The 26,694-nt window shown below is 42.5% G+C and overlaps 1 protein-coding gene across 2 annotated transcripts; it reads right to left on the minus strand.

Moving 5' to 3' along the window:
• Window positions 1-1,855: 1,855 nt before the first annotated feature.
• On the minus strand, window positions 1,856-10,899 carry CDCA4 (cell division cycle associated 4). Of its 2 annotated transcripts, XM_054068669.1 has the most exons (3): window positions 10,758-10,899; window positions 6,131-6,211; window positions 1,856-3,811 (listed from the first exon to the last, which is right to left on the minus strand). In XM_054068669.1, exons 2-3 carry the CDS (start codon window positions 6,167-6,169, stop codon window positions 3,056-3,058), a joined length of 795 nt encoding a protein of 264 aa, XP_053924644.1. In that variant the 5' UTR covers window positions 6,170-6,211; window positions 10,758-10,899; the 3' UTR covers window positions 1,856-3,055. The 2 variants fall into 2 exon arrangements, with proteins under 2 accessions (XP_053924644.1, XP_009562686.2); XM_009564391.2 differs by lacking the exons at window positions 6,131-6,211; window positions 10,758-10,899 and adding an exon at window positions 3,955-4,205.
• Window positions 10,900-26,694: the final 15,795 nt, after the last annotated feature.

The following is a 26,694-nucleotide window of genomic DNA, read 5'->3' on the forward strand; positions in this document are numbered from 1 at the left end:
GTACATTACATTAACCTTTAAGTGATACATATTTAAGTAAGACCTCTTTAGAGTGCAAATAAATAACAATGCCAATTAGGAAAATAAAGCTCCTTTTTTTTTTTTTTAAAAAATAAGAAAAGTAAAGCTACTCAGAATGACGCACCAATACAGCAGCAGGGAGGCAAGCTGATTTTAAACCGACCGGTTCTTGCAAAGTCACACCAGGTCTAGGCACACATCAGTTCTGCACAGTGACTGTGCAAGTTTCAGCAACACAAATTCTTATACCTGCTGAAAACCTGAGCCAAGATATCAGGCATGTAAAAGCACATAAGATTTGGCATAAGTTGTAAGAACATCATAAAACATGATATAAATTTCTGTTTAAATAAATGCATACTTAATACTTTTCCTGTCAAGCCAGGTAGTCTCTACAAATTGCTCTAAACACGCACAGCTTCCTCAGTAAAGGACCGCACCAGCTGGATGCTCCATACAGCAATATGTAGATATATGTACACACACGTGCACTGGACATAGACAGTGTAAGAGTTATGAACAAATTATACCAATTTCTACCTATAACATGGAGACTGATGCACACCGAGGAGGCGCAGAGACAAAAGCAATAAATACCTTAATATGCAGTTGCTCAGTTAATGAAAATGGAAGGCAGGGCAGAGGGGAACACCCACAGTTGTTCAAACCTGTGGGTTTTCAACCACAGTTCAGAGCAGTTTTGGGGAACTTCCCCAAAGAGACAGAAGCCAATTAGTTATTAAACTTAGTGCTGATGTTCCTTTTATAACACTTTGAAACTGCATGGCTTTTTGCTTTGCTCTAAGGTATCTGCTGTCTGATTCAATGGACCTACTCGCACACAGAAAAGCAGCAAGAAAAATTATCTGCAGATTTACAATTTTGAAAGAACCTCTGATACTACTACAAACACTGCTAAATAAAAGACTGTTATGTCACTGTGAGATATGACAGCTGAAATCAATACTTGCATCCTCCTGAGGCGTGATGTCCTACTGCAACACCTTTCAGTTATGAGGGAGGTATCTACTGAGACATGTTTCTTTGGTCCAGCTACATCATATGGACTAAACTTGCAAGTGTCTATATCAAGTTATTAATACAGCTTTAATTGAGGAAGCAATGTTTAACTACTGCAGCACCTATGGATTATCTCAGGCCAAGTTTAACACAAGAAACTTTTTCAAACGCACTAAAGACTTACCAATTGCATGGTTTTGTGTAACTGAGCTAATGTGCATTCAACAACTGAGTTTGAAAAATTTAGCAAAGTCATATCATTTTTCCCCCAAATCAGATGCTTCTAAGGCACATGTTGAAATCCTAAGCTCGGCGGTCTCCTTTGGTGGAGGTGACACCAAAATGTCCTTAACACCTGTCCGCCTCCACCATCCCCTTTTTAGAGACTTTGAGAATCTGAAAATGATGGTGCATCACAGGTAAGGTACCTTGTAGGAAGGCAGTGTCAGGCACAGAAACGTACTGTCTTCATATTCAGCAACTTGCTACGCTCAGGTCTACAGAAAATAACTGATTTACTGGTGGATGTCTTTCCTAGCACAACCAATGCTAATGCATTTCAGAAATCAATCAATCAATCAATCAATCAATCTTTTCCCCCATTTCTACCTCCCTGCTAGTACCAAGCTCTTCCCCGGTACCACCTTGTGAAGGTAAACATTTCTCATTTTATAACAAAGTCATACACTGCACTTGATCTATCCCTTTCCCCCAGAAAAGACTTGTAGGAATAAGATTAATTATATACAGTCTAACAAATGCGAGTACTTGAAGAAAAGAACACCATCCTGTATTGTATTATCTTTTGTTATTAAAAAAAACCAAGAGGAAACCCTTGGGAAAAGTGGAGCATATTAATTATGACATGACATTGTGACAAACCAGTTGAGATTTAAAGGCTGCTAATAACACTTTTTGTAGTAATTAGTGCAAGACAGTTATCCCATATAAACAAATATTTGATGGTAGACTTCTGTGATAAACAATTCACTTGATGACATTTACATATAAATACACATAAATAAAAACCTACGTAATTTAGGTTTGTAGTTAACAAAAAAAATGGTCTGAAATGAATTAAATGTAATTGTGTCTAGCTGGATCAAAGCTCTTCCTCTAATGATACTCAAGTACACGGGGCATGAAAAGCATAATTGTACAATTCTCAATTTAGTAAAGTACTACTCTAAAAAAAAAGAATCATGAAAACAGCTCTTACATTTTAATGTAAAGTATAAAATTGTATATTTACATTTACATACACTTTACTGAACTACATTTGGTAGCTCACAGTAAAAGAAACATCCCTTTTTGAAAAACTTCCAAAAAATACATCAACTGCAGATCTGATCAAAAGTTACTAAGTTAGCAGCTGACAGAACATCTGTAGTAAAAATATATTTTAGGAAAATACCTGGAAAAATCTAAACAGCAATAAACACTTTAGAACTATTTTTGAAGTAAAAAATGTAGCAAAAAACAGAATAAGCTAGCTAGGATAACAGGAACTATTGCATACTGCTCTTTAAGAGCCACATAGCAACTTAGAACAGAAGCAGCAGATATGGTAGGAGTTACATGCTGTAATAAAGCAGAAACCGGAGTGAAATAGGAAACCATCCAACTTCTCTCTATGTTTATTACCATTTATACTGGGAGAAGTATAAGAAAAAGGTGAAAAACTCCCTCTCACTGAACATATCCTCCATCAAAGGCTAAATGAAATTGGTAAAAAGAACCCAATTTCAAGAGCCTTGGACCCTAAACTTGAAGACATTTACTGTGTGTACTTATAGTTCAATGGACAATAAACTGGATTATTACACTACAAGTTGCAGGTTAACTTTAAGAGTTAACATCATTTTGCAATATGAAGTGCTTTTTAAATATATATATCTATATAATATATAGATATTTGTAAAATACACGCGCAGATTTGATAAAACAAATTGGAAATAGCTTTCTTGAGTCTTTTTTTCCCATTATCAGATCTTTGTCTCCTACACAAGGCATTTCAGGATTCAACAAGGATTTCCACAATATGATCAAGCTCATTAAGGTCAGATTTACAATTAGAGTTAGAAGTTGTAGTTGCTGGAGAGGTAAATGTTTCAAGCCCATCACAGTGTCCCATTTTTGTGTTGCTCATCATGCCTGTTAACATAGTATCAAGATCATAGTAAGAATTGTCAACTTCTGAAAACAGATCTTCAACAGAATTAGGGCTTTTATTCTCCAGTGTCTCGAATATTTGATCTAATGATTTTTGAAAGTTTCCTTTATTTTCTTGTGAATTCTCCATTTCCCACACATTGCTTTGCAGGTTTCTTGGAGCTTGCACTGAAGAAGCTGTTGACATAGTTTCTGAACTATCTTGTGTTTGATCACCCTCAAAGTCTTTATTGAAAGTACTATAGCCTGGAACATGCTTTCCCTCAGCTTGTTCCCTGGATGAACGACAGAGAATATCTGTTGAGACAAGACGATCCAGGGATGCCTGCCCTGTACTCTGTGTATTTATCATCTGCCAAGTTCCATCTTGAGTCATTTCCTCTTGGATCTGACGTACTGTGTTGGCTATAAGTACCGAACGACAAAGGTTAGGTTCAACCAGCATGTGACACAGCTGAAGTTTAACCAAGGACATATCTAAAAGTGACTGTCGCTGAAGATTATATGAAGGAATAGCCTTAATACCAGCCAGAGTTCCCTCAATATCTTCTTCGCCATCAAAACGTTTTCTCTTTAATCCTCGCACAAACATTGTGTCCTGTTAAAAAGAAAATAAAAGTTCTTGTACAGCGTAAACAGCTCTAGGGGGAAGTGAGAAAGATTAAAAAACAAAACAGAAAACTTCAAGCTTAAATTTAAGCATCAAATTATTTTAAGATAGGAACATCAGAATTGTCATACCAGGTTATAGAATGGCCAGTGTGGTACAACAGAGATCAGGAACATAAGGACTGTATCCCAAAGATGGCATTCAGGAACCAGAAGTGAGCAGGTCCACAAGTCATGGCATTGGAGAGAGGCAGGGGATCCCAGCTCCTGTCTCCAACTAAGCTCCACACTTGATGGAAGTCAGAAGCTGCTGCTTCACACAGAAGCAAACATCTCAATGGCTGTATTTCACCTATTGGAGAGGCAGCTTCTCCTTGTTCCTCCAGAGTTTCTACTGCCATGCTTAACCTCTAATTTTGGAAATAAAAATACAACCTGACACACCATCTTTATAAGATTTGGCCCCACCAGAACATCAACAAGCCCAACAGACTGACATGAAAAAAATACCACGTGCAGCATACTTGAAAAGGTTAGATTATTTTGGCTACGGGGAGAGTAAGATCTAGATTTGTTCTATACAGCTCAAAACATTCAACTAAAGTGCCTAACTCCATCCTTCCAGTTCCCTTACACAGGTGAGTTACTGCATTGTGAAATTCCAACATGAATTGGGCAAGTCCAGTAAGGATGGGAACAAACATCCTCCGTATGGGCTTCTGTATTTCTTCCCCAGTTGAACATAAGAAAGCAAAATTCTCATATTTCAAGTTTAGATTCACCAGCTAAAAATAAGTTGGGTGCACCCAGGCTTCTCATTATTTACATCTAAAAATCACCTGCTGAATTTTCCAAGGTATGGCTTTCAAGCACCAGCCTCCCAATTTCCTTCTGAACTGAACTAATTTTGCCAGAAACCATCTCTTGGAAACATATAGTAACTTGTTTTATAAATGCAGTAGATGTCATCTCTTCTAGTCTTAAAAATTAGGCTGCAAATGAAATCTAGTACCCAATCTCTACACTTAGGCACCTTTGTTACATCCTTTCTAAGTCTTCTGTCCTAAGAATTCTTGTTTGCCCAATATTTTGGGATTTTTTTTAATGTAATAACCCAAACAAAAAGTTTTTCAGCTAAAAGTTCATAAACCTAAAATACTACTGCAGTGTTCCCCTATATAATTTTCCATTTCCCTGGGTAAGTCCTGACCTCTGCCTTGCTTTTCTGGTTGCTAAAACACGTTCCACATATTTTCAGAGCGTTCTCTTTCAGATTTTTCACAGTCACTAAAAACCCAAAGTGCAACAACATCGTTCCTTTCATATTACATGTTTATCTACTCTGAAAACCTGGGGACAGCACAGTAGCTGGATAAACGTTTGGTCTGATTCAGTGCAACCCTTCTTACCTCGCTGTGTGTATATATATATATATATATATATATATACACACATATATATACAGGAATCAACCTTTTTATTTTTATTTTTATTTCCCAACTCTTAAGAGACTTCTTTCCACTGAGGCTACAAAACTCTTTAGAAGTCATAACATGCAGAGACTATATTACAGAATATATGGACTTGATTTTATGGTCGTGTTTCATAGACCCCTTAAAAGTTATCCATGGATTACCGATATACGAAATGCTTTGGAAGTTTATTTCAAAAATTTCTCCTGTAACCCAATATATTTGCATTATTCCCACTAAAAAATGCAACTCAAGCTTTTTCTTGATAGTCCCTTTTCCAAAATTTTAGATATTCCTGCAGACTTCCAGTTGAAAGATATCCTAATTAATTTGTCCTATAGATATATGTACCGTAATTTCTAATCACACACATCCCCTGTGAAACCTGACCTATAGAGACATCCTTTGGGACCACTAATCAACCATGTGTGATTAAGTCATCAATCATTAAACACTTTGTACAGAGTCTGAAGCTTCTTTTATTTCAACTTATATTCTTGTGAATAATAATTAAAACTTCAACTGAATGCGAGCCTGATTTTCATACATCTACTGTTTGACATTTATTAAATGCCTTTTAAAGCACACTGACAGAAGAACAGAATGCAGCAGCACATTTGAAAAACTAAATGCATTACACACAGTTTGGTGCGTAGGAGCAGAGGAAAAAATGTTTATGGATTCTTAAAGGCAAACCTTCCACAGCATTATATGGACTTTTTTTCTATAACACTTCAAATCAGTATCTTACATCATAAAAACAGTTATCACCCCGTTCCTCAGACTACACAAAATAACAGATTACAGTCTAATTTAAGAGTTGAAAAACTACATACCAGTAATTGTGTTTGACGCAGTCCTTCCTCTTCTCCCATGCTACTGAGCAAGAGTCCATACAGTAGGAGTCAGAGCACCACCTACCAAGTACAGGGAAGCAAGGCGTCAGCTAAGCACAGGAGATGCACAACACAATAGTTTCCCATTTCATAAACTCATACACCTCTATTTTGTCAATTGCTTCAGTATCTCCACGCTCACATCACTCCTACAATCTTGAATAGTAATATTAAGCCCAATTTACAGCTGCATCAGAAAGATGATGTGCCCAACAATACACACAAAGCGTGTGTCAGGAGAAGGAATTGCCAGTTTAAGCCCAAGTCCTTGGCTGTTACTCTGACCTTTGGACCAGCTTCTCCCTTATTCCCTACGTCTTTGCCATTTGAAGAGCAAATAAAATCTTTAGTGCTCCTCTGAAAAATGTAAGTGCCCAAGCAAGTCTTCATTACTTCTATTACAAAACCATACGGTTTTCACCTTTGTTTTAAAAAACTGTGTACCTATGTAGCATCTTGACAGAAAGAGCAAGCACACACAAATATGAAACTGAAACACAGCAAAACCAGGGAGAATGTTCCTTTACCAACACAGAAACTTTATTACTAAGATTTACTGTGCAAGATGACAATAATGAAAGTGATGACAGCAATTAAATTGCTCTAACTATCAAGGCTGTGATTTTAAAACATATATATGGGAAATAAGATTCAATACAACTACCAAATACATTCAACAATTCTTTTAATTACTGAAACCTAAAAGAATACTCCAATTCAACAGGCTACAAATAAACCTCATATGATAAAACATGAAAACAATTTAGATACTTTTCCAGACATGTCTGTACAGTACAAGACAGTTCAGTGTCTGCAACTTAAGGACATATCCATAAAAGAAAGAAGTAAAGAGGATGCACAGGCACATCTATTTTTGTTTTCTGGTAATAAAAAATTTTGAAGAGACAATTTGGTCTCAAAACTGGGGTGGAAGGAGATGCTGGCAAAGGACTTTGGGGAGGATGGAGGGAGTAGAAAATGTTTTTCTCAAAAAGCTGCATACTTGTTAAAAAAGAACAACAAAAAGCATACCTGAAACACTCTTGCGCCAAAATATTTTGACTCAGTCCCAAAATATTCAGACTAAAATGCTGTTATGTCACAGAAACTGTATTACAACCAACTCATAGTCTCATTCAAACTCATAGTTTCCTTTCACAAACTGCACTCACAGTAACATTGAAGACAGGGTCATGCAGTACATGAACTACAGTTACAGTGAGACACCATAATATCAAGTCAATAAAATATTTCTTATTTCTGTCAAACACCTTATGATGCTATAAAAGTTAAGTTTTAGCTTCCCAACTATACTTCCAAAACAATAAAGTGCAACCTCTTTGAGAACCTGTATATAGTAGTTATTTGAAGTCTCAAATTCCTACTAGATACGCTTTTAGTTTAGGGTAGGTGAAAAGTGCATAAACTTTTTTTAAAACAACAAAGCAAACAAAACCCCACAAAATCCTCCACAACTACTACAGATAAAGATGATGCAGTCACGAGAACAATAAAAGAAAATGGTGCTATTTTGGATATCTGGCAATTTTAGAGGAAGAGGCTTTGGCCATTTGCCTCCCAAAACAGCAGACTGATACAGAAGGGGACTGTTATGTTCTTGGTATAAGAGCTACTATCACGTTCACAAACTAAAAGGATGCTGGCAGACCAGTCCAGTCTGTAATCCATTAACATACTAAAGGAGGAAACAGTTTTCCCATGCAATATAATGTGTAAGACCTGCTGCATGTGATTCCAGGTTCTTCCCTAGAGCAATAAGCAAGCTATGTAGACCTCTGTTAACATAAATTTAAAGAATATGCCCATCAGAGTAGTTATTTCCTCAGATTCTATTAACTGTCAGATGAGCATGCCTCAAAACCCAAGTGCTCAGTAAAAACAAAACAACAAACGAATAACTTCATAGTTATCAGATAAAATTATGCCCTTGAAATAAACAACCTTCCCCAGACTTCCCTGCACTATCTCGAACAAGCACTCATTTCAAACTAAATATAAAACCTAATAAATTAAAATTAAATGTATGTTTCTGTATTGATTTACATCGCAACATACTCAAAAAGGTTTCAGCCATTCTGTAAAATCTTTTGGTACATGACAGCAAGGGTGCTGCTGCTTTAAAAGCAAGGTGTTAAAAAATTCCTTTATCACATAAACCAGCATCTGTCTCTGTCCAAAAGGCACTATTATCCAGACCAGGTGTATCACCCTCCTTCTTCCACTACTATCTAATGTTAATAGCCCAAGCTTAGTGTCTTAAACTTAACCACTGTTTGAAATAGCTGTACAAAAAAAGGTGCCAAAGAGACAACATCTATCTGTAGCATAATATAGTACAAAAAAAAAAAAGGAATTTTTATGGGTTTTATTGTTTTGGGTGGGGTTTCTTGTGGTTTGTTTTCTTTTTATATAGTAGCACAGTATTATGTAATCCACTAAAAATTTTGCTTTTGGGATCGACAAAGTCCCAGTCTGCTTCACAAATAAGGTGCTTGAAATTTGATCCATTTCTTAACTGAAGCATCAACCCACACATTCCAGATTCACACTTAATTCATATTCATGCAGTAATATGCTGCCAAAGACATACTTAAGGGGGAAAAATGCTCCCTAGGAGTTAGGCTAACAGAACATAGGAGATTTTTAGCACTGTTCTGTCTACTTTCTCCTGAGGATGAACTGCCTAGTGCTGGATGTTTGCAGGGTGCCTTTTCTTTTTGTACAGCCATTAAGTACAGTCATAGAATTGTTTAGGTTGGAAGGGACCTTAAAGATCATCTGGCTCCAGAACTCTGCCATGGACAGGGACACCTTCCACTGGATCAGGCTGATCAAAGCCTCATCCAACCTTGCCTTAAACACCTCCAGGGATGGGCCATCCAGGACTTTAATGGGCAACCTATGCCAGTGCTTCACCACTCTTATAGTAAAAAATTTCTTTCTAATATCTAATCTAAATCTCCCCTCTTTCAGCTTAAGACCATTCCCCCTCATCCTATCCCTGCAATCCCTGGTAAAGAGCCCCTCCCCAGCTTCCCTCTAGCCGCAAAAGATACTGGAAAGCTGCTATAAGGTCTCCCCGGAGCCCTCTCTTCTCTAGGCAGAACAACCCAAACTCTCTCGGTCTGTTCTCGTGCTCCAGCCCTCTGATCATCTTTGTGGCCTCCTCTGGACTCACCCCAACATACCCATGTCCTCCCTGTGCTGAGGACTCCAGAACTGAATGCAGGACTCCAGGTGATGATGGTTAGCACGGGATAGTGAGAAGGTACTGCATTACCGTATCTGCCCTCTACTGCTGTAATCTACCCCCCACCCCTCAAAAAAGTTCCTCCTTTGTAACAACTGCAGGAAGAAATCATAGAATTGCTAGGCTGGAAAAGACCTTTGCGATCATCACCTCCGACCGTACCTGTCCACTAGCAAACCATATCCCTAAGCACTCCATCCACCACCCTTTAAACACCCCCAGGGATGGTGACTCAACCACCTCCCCCGGCAGCCTATGCTAGTGTCTGATAACCCTTTTGGTGAAGAAATTTCTCCTAATGTCTAATCTGAATGTCTCCTGGTGCAACTTGAGGCCACTCCGTCTCTTTCGTAAGATGTAACAGTGAGAAGAAGATGGGAAGCCAGGTTCCCTCTTTAGGATCTGTGCATGATGTCGATGAGTTATAAGGTGGGCTGCAGACACAGCAGAGGGGCTGCTAGGGCCAAACCCACCCCTCTTTGGGCCAGGACCAAGGCATGCCCCAGGGTCTGGGGCTGGCAGACGCCTCTCCAGCACGTGAGGGCTGTGGGAAAGGGCATCAGCTTATGAGGAAGGGAGATGAAAAGCCAGGTTCCTTCTTTAGGACGTGTGTGATGGTGGTGAGCTATAAGGGGGGCTCCGGGCACGACCAAGGAAGGGGAGGCTGCGGGGCACGGCCAAGGAAGGAGGGGGGGGGGAGCTGCGGGGCACGGCCAAGGAAGGGGGGGGGGGGGTTGTGGGGCACGGCCAAGGAAGAAGGGGGGGGGGCTGCGGGGCACGGTCTAGGAAGGGGGGAGGGGGCTGCGGGGCACGGTCTAGGAAGGGGGGGGGCTGCCAAAGAAGAGGAGGCTAGGGCCAGAAACACCCGTGCTCGGGCCAGGACAAAGGCACCGTGCAGCACTAGCGTTTGGGGCTGGCAGGCGTCTCTCGGGTACGCAAGTGCTGCGGGAAAGGGCTGCAGCCCGAGGAAGGGCGGCTGGAGAGCAGGGTTCGCCCCGCGCCCGCCGGTGCGCGCGGCAGAGCGCCGGGGGGAGGCGTGACCGGCGGGCGCGGCCGAGGCGGGGCTGAGCCGGCGCAGGGCGGCGGCGGCGGCACCGGAGGGGCCCGGGGGGCGGAGGCGCGGGGCGAAGGGAAGGACCCGGGCGGGGGCCCGGCGGGGAGGCGGCGGCCCCTGCCCGCTCCCCTCGCCGCTCAGGGCCGCGGGCGGCCGCTGCCCTCGCCGCCATTTTGGATCGGATTCCCCGGACCCCGCAGCCCCTCTTACGCACCCGACCCAGCCCGGCCCGCCCTACTCACCGCCTCACTGCTGTCGCCGCCGCCTCCTGCCAGCGTAGCAGCCGCGGCTCCCGCCTCACCGCTCGCTTCGCGCCGGAGGCAGGGGCGGGGTTAACCGCAGGGCCCGGCCCCGCCTCCCCCGCCCGCCATCTTATTGTCAGGGCCCACAAAGGAGCGTGCTCCCGCCCCTTCGCGCCGCCTGGCCACGCCCCCAGGGAGCGGTTGCCCCTATTGGCTGCCGCCCAAGCACTCGTGCGTCGCTCAGCGCTGCGATTGGTGGAGCCGTTGCCAGGGCGCCCGGTTGTCCCGCCCCCCCGGGAGCGGCGGCCCCCATTGGCTGCTGCCCAAACACTCGTGCGTCGCTCAGCGCTGCGATTGGTGGAGCCGTTGCCAGGGCGCCCGGTTGTCCCGCCCACCAGGGAATGGCGGCCTCCATTGGCTGCCGCCCAAGCACTCGGGCGCCGCTCAGCGCCGCGATTGGCTGCCGCCCAATCACTCAGGCACCGCTCAGCGCCGCGATTGGCTGCCGCCCAATCACTCAGGCGCCGTTCAGCGCTGCGATTGGCTGCCGCCCAATCACTCAGGCGCCGCTCAGCGCTGCGATTGCCATGGCGCGGTTGCCATGGCGCCCGGTCCTCCCGCCCCCGCCGTCGCCCACGGGAGGCTGCGCGGTTGCCATGGCTCCCCATCCTTTTTCCCGTGGCCGGCAGAGGCGGAGGCGGCGGGGGATGCCGGGCGTCGTGGCTCCATTAGCAAAGCCTGTGGCATTTCCTGTGTGCGCCAGGGGGCGGGGGACGGGGGCGGCGCTGCCCTGAGGAGTGGTGGAGCATCGCACCCCTCGGGTCTCCAAAACCTTCGCTGTCGCAAAAACTCAGCCACAAAAAAAAAAAACAGTGAACCCAACTGTGACCATTAATTGATAAGTTTTGCCGCATCTGGTTTAATTATCTTGCCGTATAAATCTGTCTTGTATCAAGAGACAGTATGCAGACAATCTCCAGATGGGGATGGATAACCTGAAAGGATAAACAGTGTGTTATGATACCAAAACCTCCTGCAAATAAAACTCTCTTAAGACTCGTTATTGAGTTTTAGAAAGCCAGCACCCCTTTTCGAGCCTGGGCAACATGCGGGAATGATTTCCATCAATCATGCGCAACGAAACGATCTGGTTACAGAATATATTTCCCACTTACATGCATATGTATAAATTTTCCCAGAAATCTTATGCATCTATTGCTTTCCGAGGCCTAATTTTAATGTTGTGAAACTTTGCAACAGGCAAAACTCTTGCTGATTTGGAGCTGGCCCTAGGGCTCTGCTTGACCTTGGCTTTAAGAATAGTAAGGGTTCCAAACAGGTGATTACAGAAGAAGAGATCTGTTTAGCGCAAATCGTTCCTTACACAACACATTATTGTTTTCAGAGAAAGGACAGTGTCTGAAAAACACCCTGTTAAGGAAAACATGCTGTCAGAGGGACATTCTTTCTAACTTTCAAAACCCACAACTGCTTAAATGAAACTTAACTGTACTTTAGCTTAAATGAAAATATTCCACTTTGAAATAAATTCACATTTTTGTTTATGGGGTTCTTTTTCCCCATAAATGTCTGATGGTTTAAAAACTGCATCATCTACGTTTCTGATGAAGTCACTGAAAGAAGAGTGAAAAATTCCACGCATTGTATCAAATAGAGTTGCAAGAATTTATTGATGTGCTTAACTGTCTTGTAAGATGTAGTTGTCTTAGGTCAAGAGATAACCTGAAGAGCGTCTCCAGACATGGTTGGATAACCTAAAAAAATAAACAGTCTTTGGGGACTTACATATCAGGAGATATGTCTAAAATATGTCTAAAATAGGAGATATGTCTAGTTTCTTTGTCTAAAACTAGTATATATACCTACTGCTTTTGTAAGATGGGATGCCTTGTTTAGAAGGGCATGTGTTTGTAAAAGAAAACTATCATTGTCTTTGCTTTGAAGACTTTGTCCTTTTCAATATCTTACCAGTGAATAGGTGTTTCTCCCCAAACCAGAAAAGTCTAAAAGTTCTGACTGCAGCACTGCTGCACTTCTCGCCAGGGGAGACTGACTCCCTCCACAATTGTTGCTGGAATTTGGCTTTTGTTGCTGATGCAACTGGGCCCTCTGCTCTTCAACTGGTTGGGTTGTTTTTGAGAATTGCTACTGCTGCTCTCTGTTCTCTGGTTTAGCCTTCTCCTGATAAGCCTTTAGGCAGAGATCAAGGCTTGGGCAGAAGAGATTTCACTGAGTACTGTGTGCGGCTTTGGGTGCCACAGTGTAAAAATGATATAAAGCTACTGGATAGTGTCCAGAGGAGGGCTACGAAGTCGGTGAAGGGTCCAGAGGGAAAGCCGTATGAGGAGTGGCTAAAGTCACTTGGTCTGTTCAGTCTGGAGAAGAGGAGACTGAGAGGTGACCTTACAGCAGTCTACAGCTTCCACACAACGGGAAGAGGAGCAGGCACTGATCTCTCTGGTGACCAGTGATAGGACCTGGGGGAATGGCAGGAAGATGTGCCAGGGGAGGTTTAGGTTGGATATTAGGAAAAAGGCTCCTCACTCAGAGGATGGTGGAGCACTGGAATAGGCTCCCGAGGGAAGCAGTCACAGGACCAAGCCTGACAAAATCCAAGAAGCATTCGGACAATGCATTAAGTGACTGTGGAAGTGATTGTGTCCCTGTACTCGGCATTAGTGAGGCCGCACTCGAACACTGTGTTCAGTTTTGGGCCCCTCATTACAAGAAAGTCGTTGAGGTCCTGGAGCGTGTCCAGAGAAGAACGATGAAACTGGTGAAGGGGCTGGAGAACAAGTCTTATGAGGAGTAGCTGAGGGATCTGGGGTTGTTCAGCCTAGAGAAAAGGAGACTGAGGGGAGACCTTATCACCGTCTACAGGTCCCTGAAAGGAGGTTGTAGTGAGGTTGGTGTTGGTCTCTTCTCCCAAGTGACAGGCGATAGTATGAGAGGGAATGGCCTGTAGTTGCACCAGGGGAGGTTCAGGTGAGACATTAGGAAAAATTTCTTCTCTGAAAGGGTTATCAAGCACTGGAACAGGCTGCACAGGGAAGTCGTTGAGTCCCCATCCCTGGAGGTATTTAAAAGATGGTAGATGGAGTGCTTAGGGATATGGTTTAGTAGTGGACAGATACGGTTGGACTTGATGATCTCAAAGGTCTTTTCCAACCTAGCGATTCTATGATTCAGGCACATGGTGTAAATATAGGTTTGTCCTATGCAGGGATAGGAGTTGGACTCAAGGATCCTTGTGGGTCCCTTTCAAGTCGGGTCATTCTGTGACCTGCAAGTACTTCGGCAGGCGGAGTGCTTCTTGGTTGCTTTCCTGCTCCTGCAGCTGTGTGCCGGCTGTCTCCAGAGCAGTCAGGAGAGCAGAGGAAGCCGGGCTTGTCTGGGCTGGAGCTGCTGCAGAAAGCCGCTGCCTCCAGCCTGCAGCTCAGGCAGGGACAGAAGGAAAATGGAAAAAGGATGGGCTAGGCAGCGGGAGAGGGGGAGCACATCAGCTAAGCTTGGGGCTGAGATTCCATTGGCAAGGCTGAGAAACGAGAGAGAGCTACAGCTGGGTAAAAGAAAGCAGGAGGAAATAACATTTTCATAGCAAAGCAAGATGTGCCTTTGGGACAGGACAAGTTACAAAGTGCAGTATTTCCCTTTGATTTTTTAGTTTTGCATTGTGTTTACAGCATCGTGGTACAAAAATAGGAGAGTAAGCTTTGAAAGAACAATACCACAAAGAGAGATGCACTCATGCGCTATTCAGCTTGACATTGGCTCCTTCTGGTTTTGCTGCAAAGAATTCGAATAGGTAATCAATCCCACAGTAAATCCTGCAAGAACCTTTGAGCCTTTCTGGACTTCGCTTTCAGGGTGGTGTGTATGCTGTTCCCCGTGGGATCACTGCTAGAAAAGTTCCTTGGTATTGCTCTTCCTAGTGACGACATCATCTATACAGGAAGGTACTTAAGTCATAGAATCATAAAACAGTTTGGGTTGGAAGGGACGTCTGCCATGGGCGGGGACACTTTCCACCGGATCAGGTTGAGGGCCTTAACATTTTTCTTTATGGGGTTCTTTTTCCCAATAAATGTCTGATGGTTTAAAAACTGCATCATCTACGTTTCTGATTAAGTCACAGAAAGAAGAGTGAAAAGTTCTCAAAACTCCATCTCCTTTGGAAAGCTGAGAAACTCTGTCTCATTGAGGTATGACATGGTTTGGTTACTCACAGAAGAAAACAGCTCTCGCATCTCACGTATGTGAGAAACAAAACTTGAGAAATCGAAACGGAAAAATTTGGACAGACCCATGCAAAACAATACAGCCCAAAGAATTTACTTGAAAGCAAACAATCTCTGATAGAACTAAAATAGCATTATGAAGAATTTAATTGAATTGTAACCACAATATGATAAAGAGAATGATCAAATTTTAGCTACGTGCTAGAGTTTTCATCCTCCTACTGGTTTCAGTAAATGAAATTTAAACAGCAGAGTTAAAAAGAACAGGTGAAAACCTGGTGGTTTCCCAAACATGTATTTATATATTAAGAAAGCTTTCTCAGCCTCTGAAACTTTCACAGCTAAGATAATCTGCAAGCAAAAGCAGAACTGATGCTTAAGTTAAAGAAGTTCTAGAGATCAAGCATGGAGCAAAACTGGAAAGAAACATCTGCTAAGCAACCTGATAGGGAAATGAAGCTAATGACTGCATACAAACAAAAACAAAGAGAGCAAAGAGAGGCAGGAGGAATTACAGATCAGAAACGGCAGAAGACTTTTAAATCAAAAGGTGATTGAGAATATGTACTCAGAGCTTCTAGGCAACTAAGAGACATTGCACCTGGTGAGACACTGCAGAGCAACCTGCTTGCCGATGACTGACACGGGTGATAGGAGAAAATGATGAAAACCAGCTCAGCAGATCTTTCCTAGGAAGATGGGTCACCACTGACACTCAGTAAAATCTTCATAGTGAGTGGCAGTCATAGTCCTGACATTTAAGAGCACTGGCAGCCTTTATGAAAGCATGATTGCTAAAGAGGGGTGAATGAGATGCCCCTTTTCTCTCAACTCAGGAGGTACAGGGCTGGTTCAACATGCAGGCATCGCCTCGACCTCTCCGAGGTCAACAGCATGGATCCATTCTTGGCATGTTTGGACATATTTGAGCTGGAGCCCCTGTCCCAGAGCAGAAGGGCTGAGACAAGCGGAGCTGCTACCCTTGGCTTGTGCTCAGCCTGGGTAAAAAATGGGCTCAGCTTCAGTCTGTGAGAGCTGGATGTGCATGTGGACTCCAGCCCTGATGCTTCATCTGCGGCTGAGCATGGAATCATGGAATTGTTTAGGCTGGGAAAGACTTTTAGGTTCAGCAGTGGCTGTGGGAGCTGTGCTGGCAGCCAACTCCGGCCCTTCCCTGTCTCACAGCCTGCTTGCTCCGGCAGAGAGCCTGCTGTCCCAGAAGCCCTGGCTTGCCTCTTCCTCCGGCAGTGGCTGGTACTGGGTGGTGTGACCTGCGTGCTATGCTTGTTGGAAATCAGCTACTGCTCCTTCCCCCCCAGCTCCCTTCCTTCTGGAGCAAGCCTGTGCTGGGCTGTGCATGATGCCTTGGGAGCTTTGCTGCTCCTTTCTCAGAGCTGCTCGGCCCCCGCTGAGCTGGCCAGACTTTTGCACATCAGCAGTGACGGGAAGGCTGGTTTGGAATTTGGACAGTGTTTGTAAAACCACAGAAATTAATAGGAACTCAATGGCAGGGAGCGGGACTGAAACTGTGCTTTTAAAAAACAAAAAAAAAAAAAAACAACCCAAAACAAACAAGAAAAAAATGGAATTTTCAGTTTATTTGCGCAGTTTCAATCTGCACAAAGGATCTCATGACATTTCCACATTATAAATGATTATAATAATAGTGGGAGTGGGCTTTAATAGTTTTAAAGGGCTAATACACACAATCTTTATGTAGGTAAATAAGAAACAGAAATACATACAGAGTGAAGTTCCTCACTTCCCACTGGATCCCTGCACTGGTAATTTTTCTAGCCTGTGGAAAGGTCTCTCAGAGGGAGTGTTTCTTGGGCTCCGTCAGGCACTGTTACTTGATGTTTGTATGAAGCTTAGCACAGTATTTCACAACCTGTGGCTTGCAAGCCCTCAGATAAAAAGGTTAGGAAAATGAGTCAGGAGGTTGCTTAAGCTTTGACACAAATAGTTTCAGTGAGATAGGATGGAGCCCTGTCTCAATAGCAATACCAAGCTGACCATGAAGCATTTTCCACTCTGCACTCGTATGTGTCTCCAGTGCTTTCTGTCTCTGGTCCGAGGGCCCTGGGTTTTATGTAGCTCTGCAAATTGTTGAGTGTACGGCTGTGCCATCCGAGGCAGGAGAACATGTGCTTGCACGGCCAACGCTTGGAGCTGCCAGCCATGACTCAGCCCTCAACTGGGAGCCCTGTAGCTGTCATCAGTGCAGAGCTGTGTTCAGGCTCGTGAGTCTTGTTGAGAGACAAGGTGTGTTGGCTCAGGCTCCTTGCTTTCCTGGCACAACTGCCTGATGCTTGGAAGGGTTTTGGCTCTGGTCCTGCTGGTTCAGAACGGGGACAGAGCTTGCTTGCCTCTGCCTGCTAAAGACAATGTGGACTTGCTCTGAATCGGTATTGTTTCTCTCATAATTACTGTGTGATTAAAGCATTTAAGATATATTTGTCTTTTTAATTTGGCTCCAGATTAGGGCAGGGGGGCCCCCTCATATTATACTGTTTCCTTTAAGCCCAACCTGGCAAATTCTGATTACCTCTGAGATAGGCAGTATTATGAAACAGTCCTGAGTGCTTCTGCAGACGGGCGCATTCCTGCAGCAGAGCTAGCCTAAAAAATCCAGGAGCAGATGGAAGAAAGAGTGAAGAGGGTAATTAAATGTGGCCTAAGAAGTAAGCCTGTTGTAGCAGCTCCACTGGGCCCTGTAAGCCAGGTACAGGGTACGACTTCATTGCATGCATTCTGCAGTCACAGCGCACTGAATTTAAGAGAACATGTTTTCATATCATTACAGTGTGTTAATGTGTAGACCACCAAAGGGGGCTGATAATCCTGCTCAGGGTAAGCTTCTCCTTCACTGCTCTGAGCCTGGAAAGGCTTTTGCTCTACCTGTAGGAGGGGGTTGGACAAACAATGTGGGCATCTAGTGCCTATAAAACAAGCCAAAGCATTAATAGCGAGTGAGTGAGCATCTGTGGGCTAACTGTAGCTTGGTGTTGAATGATAACGATGCTGGCATCAAATGTTAGTGGCTTAAAAAACGAGACTAACATAGTCAGAGTGCTCATCACATCAACTAATCCATGCACCAGCTAATACATGTCTGAATATGGCAACAGTTGGCTGGCTGTATTGGCTCAGCTGGTGTTTGGGCTGGTGAAAAGCTGAAGAACAGTAGTTAGACAGGTGATGGGAGGGAATGTGGCTGTCAGTACAACAGTGGCAAAGCAAATCTGTTCCTCGGCAGAAATCTGTCTGCTTCGGGCCAACAGCCTCAGGCCGTAGGTTTTACGGCTGTAGGTATCTGATCTATCTACAGGGAGACCAGGGGGATTAGGGATTCCATGAGCCAAGAAACAAGCAAAGAATGGGCTGAAAAGAACTTGTTCAGTCTAAGAAATTCAGCGCGCTAAAACCAGCAGCACTGTGTTTATCCCGACCAGCTAGTAACTATGGAACTGATAATAAATCATTAAGAAGTATCAATATGTTTTGACTGTAGGAAATACAGTGGAAACAGGACAGAGGAAAGCTATTAGGCTTGTACTAGTCTGCAAGCTCTTTTAGCCTTCCTGGCTAAAGTGGTGATGTTGGATTTAAGGACAACTTACCAACTGCTGTAGAAACTTTCCTCTTATGGTGGAAAGGACCTGAAAGAAAGAGTGCCCTCACATTATAATTTTTATTTATGCTTCACAGCCACCAGGATGAGACAAAAGAAAAATGAAAGAACTGGTTTCGGCAAGATTTACAGTTATGCAAAACTGCAGAAGCCAAAAGGGCTACAAACTGCGCTCGAGAAATTCCAGCCATGAAGCCCCAAATAATGCATATGGGCACTGGGAGGCATGGGCCAATAGCCAGTGTGTGTCTTTGGGTTGGTAGTGGACATCTGTGGTAGCAACAAAGCCCAGTTGATACAAACTTAAGGCTTTCAAAGTGGTACCTAACTAGATACTAAAACTGGAACAGAAACCTCTAGTGGCAAAGCACCGTCACCTGTATCAGACAGCAAAAGTCTCCAAATTATGCAGCAGCAGTCGGCGAAGATGGATTTTTTTTAAGTGCTGAGTGTTGTTTGGTGTTTTATTTTAAGACTTCTAAGCTCTCTTCTGCATCATCATGGTAATTCTCTTTTATGTTTGTGAGAGACAAGGTTGTTTTGTTTTTCAAAAGTATAGGCGATTATACAGGTTTCCTAATAACTAGAGGAGCACACCTACTTGCTTGGTAACAGGGATTTTCTTTTTAACATACACTTTGGACACTTGATTGCCACGTTCTCTGGTTCTGCTTAAAATATGTGTTCCATATCGAAGCATAAATACCACAGAGTATGACAGTTGCTATAGCAACTAAGCATGTACTATTAAATAGCACCCACAAACTCAAAAAACATGTGCAGACTGTCACCACACAAGGTATTCCTTTCTTTGCAAGCAAGCTAAGTACCATGTTTTCATCTCTGGAGTTAGTCTGTTTCTGATGAATGTGTTTGTGCTGTGCATATGAAGATCCTTTCCCCTCACCAGCTCTGTCTTCCTTTGAAAATTGCAGCTACTGTAAGAACAAAATAGCCTGAAGCTGTTACAAGCTGAAGAAGTTAATGAATAATTCTTTTTTTTTTTTCATATATTCTTGAATATACATTAGAGTATGGCTTTCAGATCTTTGAGGCCAGATTTGAAGCTTACACCTTTGCTGTTCTGCATCTTTAGATATTGCAGAGTATTGCTGTTGAAACCAGACTTTTGGAAGGCACTGTGCCGCTTCTGGAAATGGTGCCGCTGAAAATTACAATACCGGTAGGGCACTAATTTCTGCAGTAGTGGCAAACTGGAAAGTTCTAATTCAAAAGCATGGTTAAAGCTAACAAAACTTTTAAGAATATGTAGAGCAGTTGTTTATTTTTGTCTTGAAGTTGTTAAGCATTTGAGCCATAAAAACTAGGCAGAAAAGGTAGAAAAATTAGAACAGTGATTTTCTTACACAGTAACTGAATTCCAGTGTTTGAGGTTTTTCTAACAAGCTATTGGCAACATTAATTATTACACATTTTCCAAAACAGAAATAGGATTTTCTTTAGACCCATCATTAATAATAATGAGAATAAAATTAAGCATTGGTAAGAGAAATGTGCTGGTATAGTAGTTAATGCTTTATCTGCAAGTTAAATTGACCCTTTGTGCTCCTTGGAAGAGTAAACAAAGGCCGTGATGGCTTGTTGGAGTGTTTGGATTGTTGGCAAATTTTGTTTTAGGGTCTGATGAACTGATGGATTAAACTGGAAAACATACTTTGTCCACATATTATTGCTGATTTGATGGTGACTTATCTGCATTACACAATCATATGAAAAAATATATCATAAATGGCAACATGGGAATTATAGTTTAATGAGAATATACAAAAATAGACATCAGAAGTAGGTAAACTAAGCTGTGAGAAGGCATCTAAAAATGTGATTTTTTTTTTTACTCTGTTTTTTCCTAAGAAAATGATTGCTAATGCCTGTCTGCCTTATCTAGCTAAAGGGCTAACCAGTTAGAAGCATGAATATGAACACAGATAACAGGCTGTGAGCTAGTCTTGTACTCTGCACTGGTTCTGTACCTTGATGGGAATGGCAGCTTTGACTTTGAAGCAATAAAGGAATGTTAACTCCTAGTGCTCTGTCAGTACCCAGCAGCTCTCCAGCAAACATTTTAAGATGTCTAATGTTAATGGAATAATAAGTCTTTTATTTGCCTTATTGAATCTGACTAACCAATAGCACCAAATGCCAATAGACTTGGGATAAAGTCACCGGAGCTTCAGTGAGCAGTGGTGCAGGACAACGTGGAAGGATGTTTGCCAAGGCAGGGAGGCAAAGTGGGGCGTCTGAAAGAGTTGTTTAGAATTTACTGGGTGTTTAGATACCACAGGGACTGGCTCAGCTGAATGCCTTAGATGGTGTGTTTGCCTCCTGCCACTTACATCCTCTCCAGGGAATCCTGGACAGATCCTAGCAAGTTCCATCGTTGTCCACTTTTTGTTGCATAATGCGAGGGAACTGACTCTCTTACTCATCCCATGAGTTTTCTTGCTTGTTTTCAGTTCTGTTTTGGTTTTTTTCCTCTTCTTGTTTTTCTGCCTGTTTTTAGCCACCATTTGATAAAGGTTGTGTATTTCTGCCATGGCTGGGTAAATATTGGAAGCCAAATTTGTGTCTGCCTCAGCAGGTATTTGCACGGTAAGCATGAGCACACAAACAGGCATGCTGAGCTGTACGTAATGTTTTACCTCTTAGCACGAAGTCTTAGAAATTTATGATTACAGGCTGTGAACTCAAGAGATGTAAGAGCTACAAATCTTTAATTTTTTTCCACTGTGAAGTCCATCATGGCCAGCAGGAGAAATAGGCTAGAGTCTGGTGCCCTCTTGTGACTACATAAAACTAGAAAAACGTCATCCCGTGTCTTAAAAGGGATCGGGGTTTGAATTGCGGTGGAAAAACGTGAAGGAATTTATCCTAAACAAAAGCTGGAAGTATTGAAAAAGGGAATTAACCACTCAGAGTCATTCTGAAATGAAACTTCTGCTGCGTGGCTGAGATGAGAGGCAGTAGACACAGGATCCGTAGTTGCCTGGTGTGCCGAACCTTTGAATAATATGTTGATTTCATAAAAGCTCAATGTAAGTCAATTAAACACAGGATGCTGAAGCACCGACAAGTCGGGATTATACATTAATTCTGTATTACATCATGGAAAGGGATGTCCAAACTACTTTTCTTTATTAAAAAAAAAGCTTTTCTCCAAATTCTGGAGATGTTTGAATTCATTGTGATCTGAAACTACAGGTCAGAAAAAAAAGTTCAGATTCACATTTAATTTTTCACAACTTTAAGTGGAGAAGGGCTGGTTTCATAGCAGAGGTTTAACATCACATTGATTTATTTGTAATAAATAAATTACAAATTTATTCAGTATCTCCAGAGAAAAAAAGAATTATTTTCTGGGAATTTTCCTTGTACAGTTTTACTTCACATTTGGAATTTAACTCAGAAATGGTTCTAATATCTAAAACTGAATGATAAAAAAACAAAAAGACAAATATTTAATATAATTCCCAGCTTCTTGCCTCCCACTAGAGGGGAACATTTCTGGTCAGAAGAGGGAGCGACTCGTCCTTGAGTAAAGCAAGCAGGGTCTGTTCAGCCTCTCATTAGGGAAAGCCCCTTAGTGAGTTATAAAATTACACACACCTTTGAATTCTGCTTTTCTGGAGTACTGATGTTACCTTTTGACCTTTCGTTTCCAGTCAAATCTTTTCTGTTATTACATTACAGTTTGTCTGTGTCTCCTTCACACCCCTGTGTACAAAGGAAATTCCCTATTCACCCCCTTTTTCTTATTCCTGACAGGAACTTCAGATTTGTACTTGGCCTGGCTAGAATGTCCTGCCTTTTGTTGACAGGCTGTTCCCACACTTACAGCCAAGAAAGCAAGAAGTCAGTCATACTCCCGAGTTCCCTTGTAATTCAATGTACATTTTTCTTTCGTTTTGCACATTGCTGCGTTCAGTCCTTTGCTTAGTTTGAGGCTTTGTGCGTTTGTTATCTTTGGGACACAGCTATTACCTCCAATGATGCAATAACGTGCACCATTCCCCTGAGAGCTATGGACTGTCCATTTCCATAAGCCTTATTTTGTTTAGGAACGATTTGAACAAAAGAATTAGAGGTAGATAGGAACCATACATGCAGCTAATTGGAAACTGATGGGATTTTTTTTTGATACCTTATCAGATGTGCTTTATCTACCCTAATGACAAGTCCCCTATGAAAGTCAAACATACAATGATAAAAACTATCTGTTGTGAGTAGTGTAAATCCAGTCTTCATAACTATATTTAAGAACAGCAATAAACGACCCTAAATTAATCAAGTAATAATGTTGTTTCAGTAGTAATGTCATTTCGAGGCTTGCACTGTCAGAGACACATTCCAGAAATCTGATGCCAAGACAGTGCTTCCCACCCCACAAAAACTGCCAGGAAGGAAAGAGCTTGAGAGGCAGCATCCACATGGATAAATCTCAATGTACTAAGGCTTTTAGAGATTATTGTTATTATTATTCTGTTAGCGTTACCGGTTCAGTCCTATACCAGAGAGGTACCATGAGCCTTGTGAGCCCTTAGCCCTGAGTGTTTCCAGTCTGAAAGTCAACTCTGTGGATCTGTATTGCTCTTACCTTTTAGGAACAGCAAAACGCCTCCATAGACCAAAACACTGCAGTGAAGAAAAATCCCAGTGAAGTCCCCAAGGCTTTAGCGCCCGTGGTACCAGAAGGAGACCCAGAGTTAACATGAATGACAGCATATTGTTTTTTTCTGATCCCCCAGAATAAGAAGCGAATGCAGTGCTTTGAACCTGACCCGGAAAGTGCTGACTCATTAGAATTTGTGCTTTAGTATCTTATATTTGCCTCCGTGCAGTTCACTGCCCTGGTGCAGTAAGCTCTGAATATGTATATGGCACACCTGCTCACTCTTTCTAGTATCTCCCGCAAGGGATTGTGTTTTAAGCAGGGAAGACAGACAGTGCTCAAGGGAAGAAGTGTCCCATTTATAGATGGGGAACTGTGATACAGACTGATGCATTTCTAAGTAGCTTTCTGAACAGGCAGGTATTTGCATACTTGTTCAGACCATCTGTGACTTTAAGTTTACGAGGCTTTTCAGGACTTTGTACAACATCATTTTCCCACAGTATCTCTCTTCTCTTTGATTCTTCACCTCCCCCAAGGAAATATTTCACGGCAGACCTTTGAACATACGGGGGATGCTTTGTCATCATGGGCTGAAATGTGTGGACTCTGTTACAGACCGAGGTTGCCAAAAAGGATGGATCATTTCATGGTGTACCAAGAAGGCTTATTTTGAGGTCTCTGTTGTAGATGATATTCATGTGCTGTTTTGTGAAATCCTTATCACATAGCATATCAGCTCTCCTCGGCAGAATTTCCGTCTGTCTGCAAGGCTGGTTTTTGCTTCATTATCTCTAAGAGAGGTAAACCCTAGAAGTTATCAGCGATCTGAATTACATAATGAGTTCACAGTCCTTCTCTTTGTTACCTATTCATGATAGCAGCAACTAACATCTATTATGAGGATATTAATAATCTAATTTGGGATAACAGATTTCTCTTTTTATGGTTCACATTGCTTTCACTTGAAGATAACATCGTGAGGCCCTGCTGCATCCCTGCAGAGTATGAGAAGCGCTGTCTCCTGTGCGAAAGTTAATTGTGCAGGAGAAAGGGAGTGCACCGGGATAGAAACCACCCCGGGAGGTACTAGAAGAGATGGAGAGGACTGGTGAGTGTCCTTATCTCTAGACACTAGTTGCAGAAGACATGCCAGGAGACATAGCTTTGGGGATTCTGCCAACTGCATGCTTCCCTGTGCGCCAAAGAGGTAAAAAATTGCATCTGTCTGCTGCATCCCCTCTGCCATTATTTGTGCCGTAATTTAGCGCAGAGTTCACAGTAAGCACAGCAACAGCAGTGAGTGAAACACTGAATGCTGAATCTGAATCATCTGCCTGCTCCCTGGCCAAATTCCTATTTTTACACTGAGCGCGATGTTATGGTATGGAATATCCGCTGGCCAGGATGGGTTGGTTGTCCTGGCTCTGCACCTGTACGCTATCAAAGGAAACCGAAAAGACCTCCATTTCTTAGCAACAGCTGAAAGCATCCGTGTATTACTGACACTATTCTCATACTAAATATAAAAAACCAGCAGCTGCTGGGAAGAAAATTATCCTAGCAAAGTGTAAACATTACCTAGCAACAACTGAAACAGTATGTTTTATTAACCTTATTCTTATACTAAATCCAAAAAGCAGCAGTGACTGGGAAGAAAACTAACTCTGTTCTAGCTGAACCAGAACAACTAACTTCAGTTTGTGCTGGTTTGAAAATAAGTCAGTTATTCCAAGCTATGAGGCAACTTTGGCATTATTTCACTTATATAGAAGATGTTTCCTAAAAGACCTATCCTAAAGCGTGACCTGTAGGATGGCGACGTGCTCATGAAGAAAAGCTGTTAGATTGTGGACGTTTTTGAGAGTTCTGAGTTACGTTTCATCACTCACTACCCAGCGGAAATTCGACACTGGGTTGCATACGATAGCAGGGACTAAATCGGATGAGCTACCGGGTCCCCAACTGCAGATGAAATGTTGTCACGCGTAGAGTATCTGAGCTAATTCGTATCTGTTTTTGTCTGTTCTGTATAACTAAATCTAATACTGAATGTGAAAGCAATTCTTAGACAGGAATAGAGTTTTATAAGTGAGTTACCCCAAACTACTACTTAAAAAATGCAGTCTTTAGAAATAACTTAAAATTGGTGGATAAACAAACAAATCAGGTATATAGCCTGTAAAAACTAGTTTGGCCAGCTCTAGTTTAAGCCAGAAATTATTTGCTTCATACTTCACACACACACTTAAAATAATCAGCAATCCACTTATCTGCGAGGTACGTTATGAATGTCTGAGACACATGTAAAAATAAAAATCATGTTTTATTTACTAACTATCCCAGTCTTCCTTAAATCAAATTATGGATTTATACCTGAGTAAATGCTGAATACAAAAGAGAGTGACATTTTTGAATCTCACCTCCATGACACCAGTGAGTGACTTATCTGCTGTGAGCCATACATGTGCAGACCTGGTCATCTAAAGATCAAATTGGGAAGGGTGGCCCGTGGATCTCGTTATGTGCTCTCTCCAAGTCATTGTATAGCTTAAGCTGAGTTGAGGAAGTTGGAGGACAGTTCGAAAGAGCTGGGCTGAGAACTGCATATTTGATGTATTAGGTGAATCTTTCTTCAGGTCATGAAGCAGTTCCTGCAGAGTTACTGGCACCTGCAGGAAGAAAGGATGGAGAATCCACACAATTAATCCACCTTTCAGATGTGCTCTGACCAGAGTAGCGTCCTTTGCTGTGTCTCTAGCGAATGTCCCAATGTCGAGTCTTTCTTTACTGTATGGCAGAGTTGGATACTGCGTGCTTCGATTTATCACATAAGAAACAGTCAGCTTATGTGATAGGATAGTAACAACGTGGAAATAACATTTCTTGATGTCCTCACTCAGACGTAAAGCTGCATTTCCATTTATCCAGAGCAGTCAGGATTTGCAGTTTTCCCATGTGGATTTATGGCTTGCTACCCAACCCCTAGTCTCTGGGGGGAATATTTTAGTTTAGAAAGCACCTCTGGAGATAGTCTAGGTCATCTTCAATGTTGGATCAGGATGTACAGGGCCTTGGCACCCCCAAGGCTTTTACTCCAGGGTGCATCTGAACAAAGAAGTTCCAAGGGTTTTAATTAAAAAGAGATGCATAATGATGCAGTAATTCAGAACAGCATGTAAATTAGGCAAGGCAAAAGAATTACAGATGTTGCATCGGACCCTGCTAATCCCTCTTGCCTGCACCTACAGGACTGGGCTCCTATATTGTTTGCTGTGAAGACATTCATGTTTTATCAGAGGAAAAACATCACAGAGATTTCAAAATTCATCAAGATGCACATTTCATTTGCATCCATTTCAATCATTTCAGAAGTCTGTATCTTTGGTTTCTTCTAAATTCTCTGCTATTATTCAC

This window comes from Cuculus canorus, chromosome 5 (genome assembly GCF_017976375.1).
Source record: "Cuculus canorus isolate bCucCan1 chromosome 5, bCucCan1.pri, whole genome shotgun sequence".
Classification (NCBI taxonomy): domain Eukaryota; kingdom Metazoa; phylum Chordata; class Aves; order Cuculiformes; family Cuculidae; genus Cuculus; species Cuculus canorus.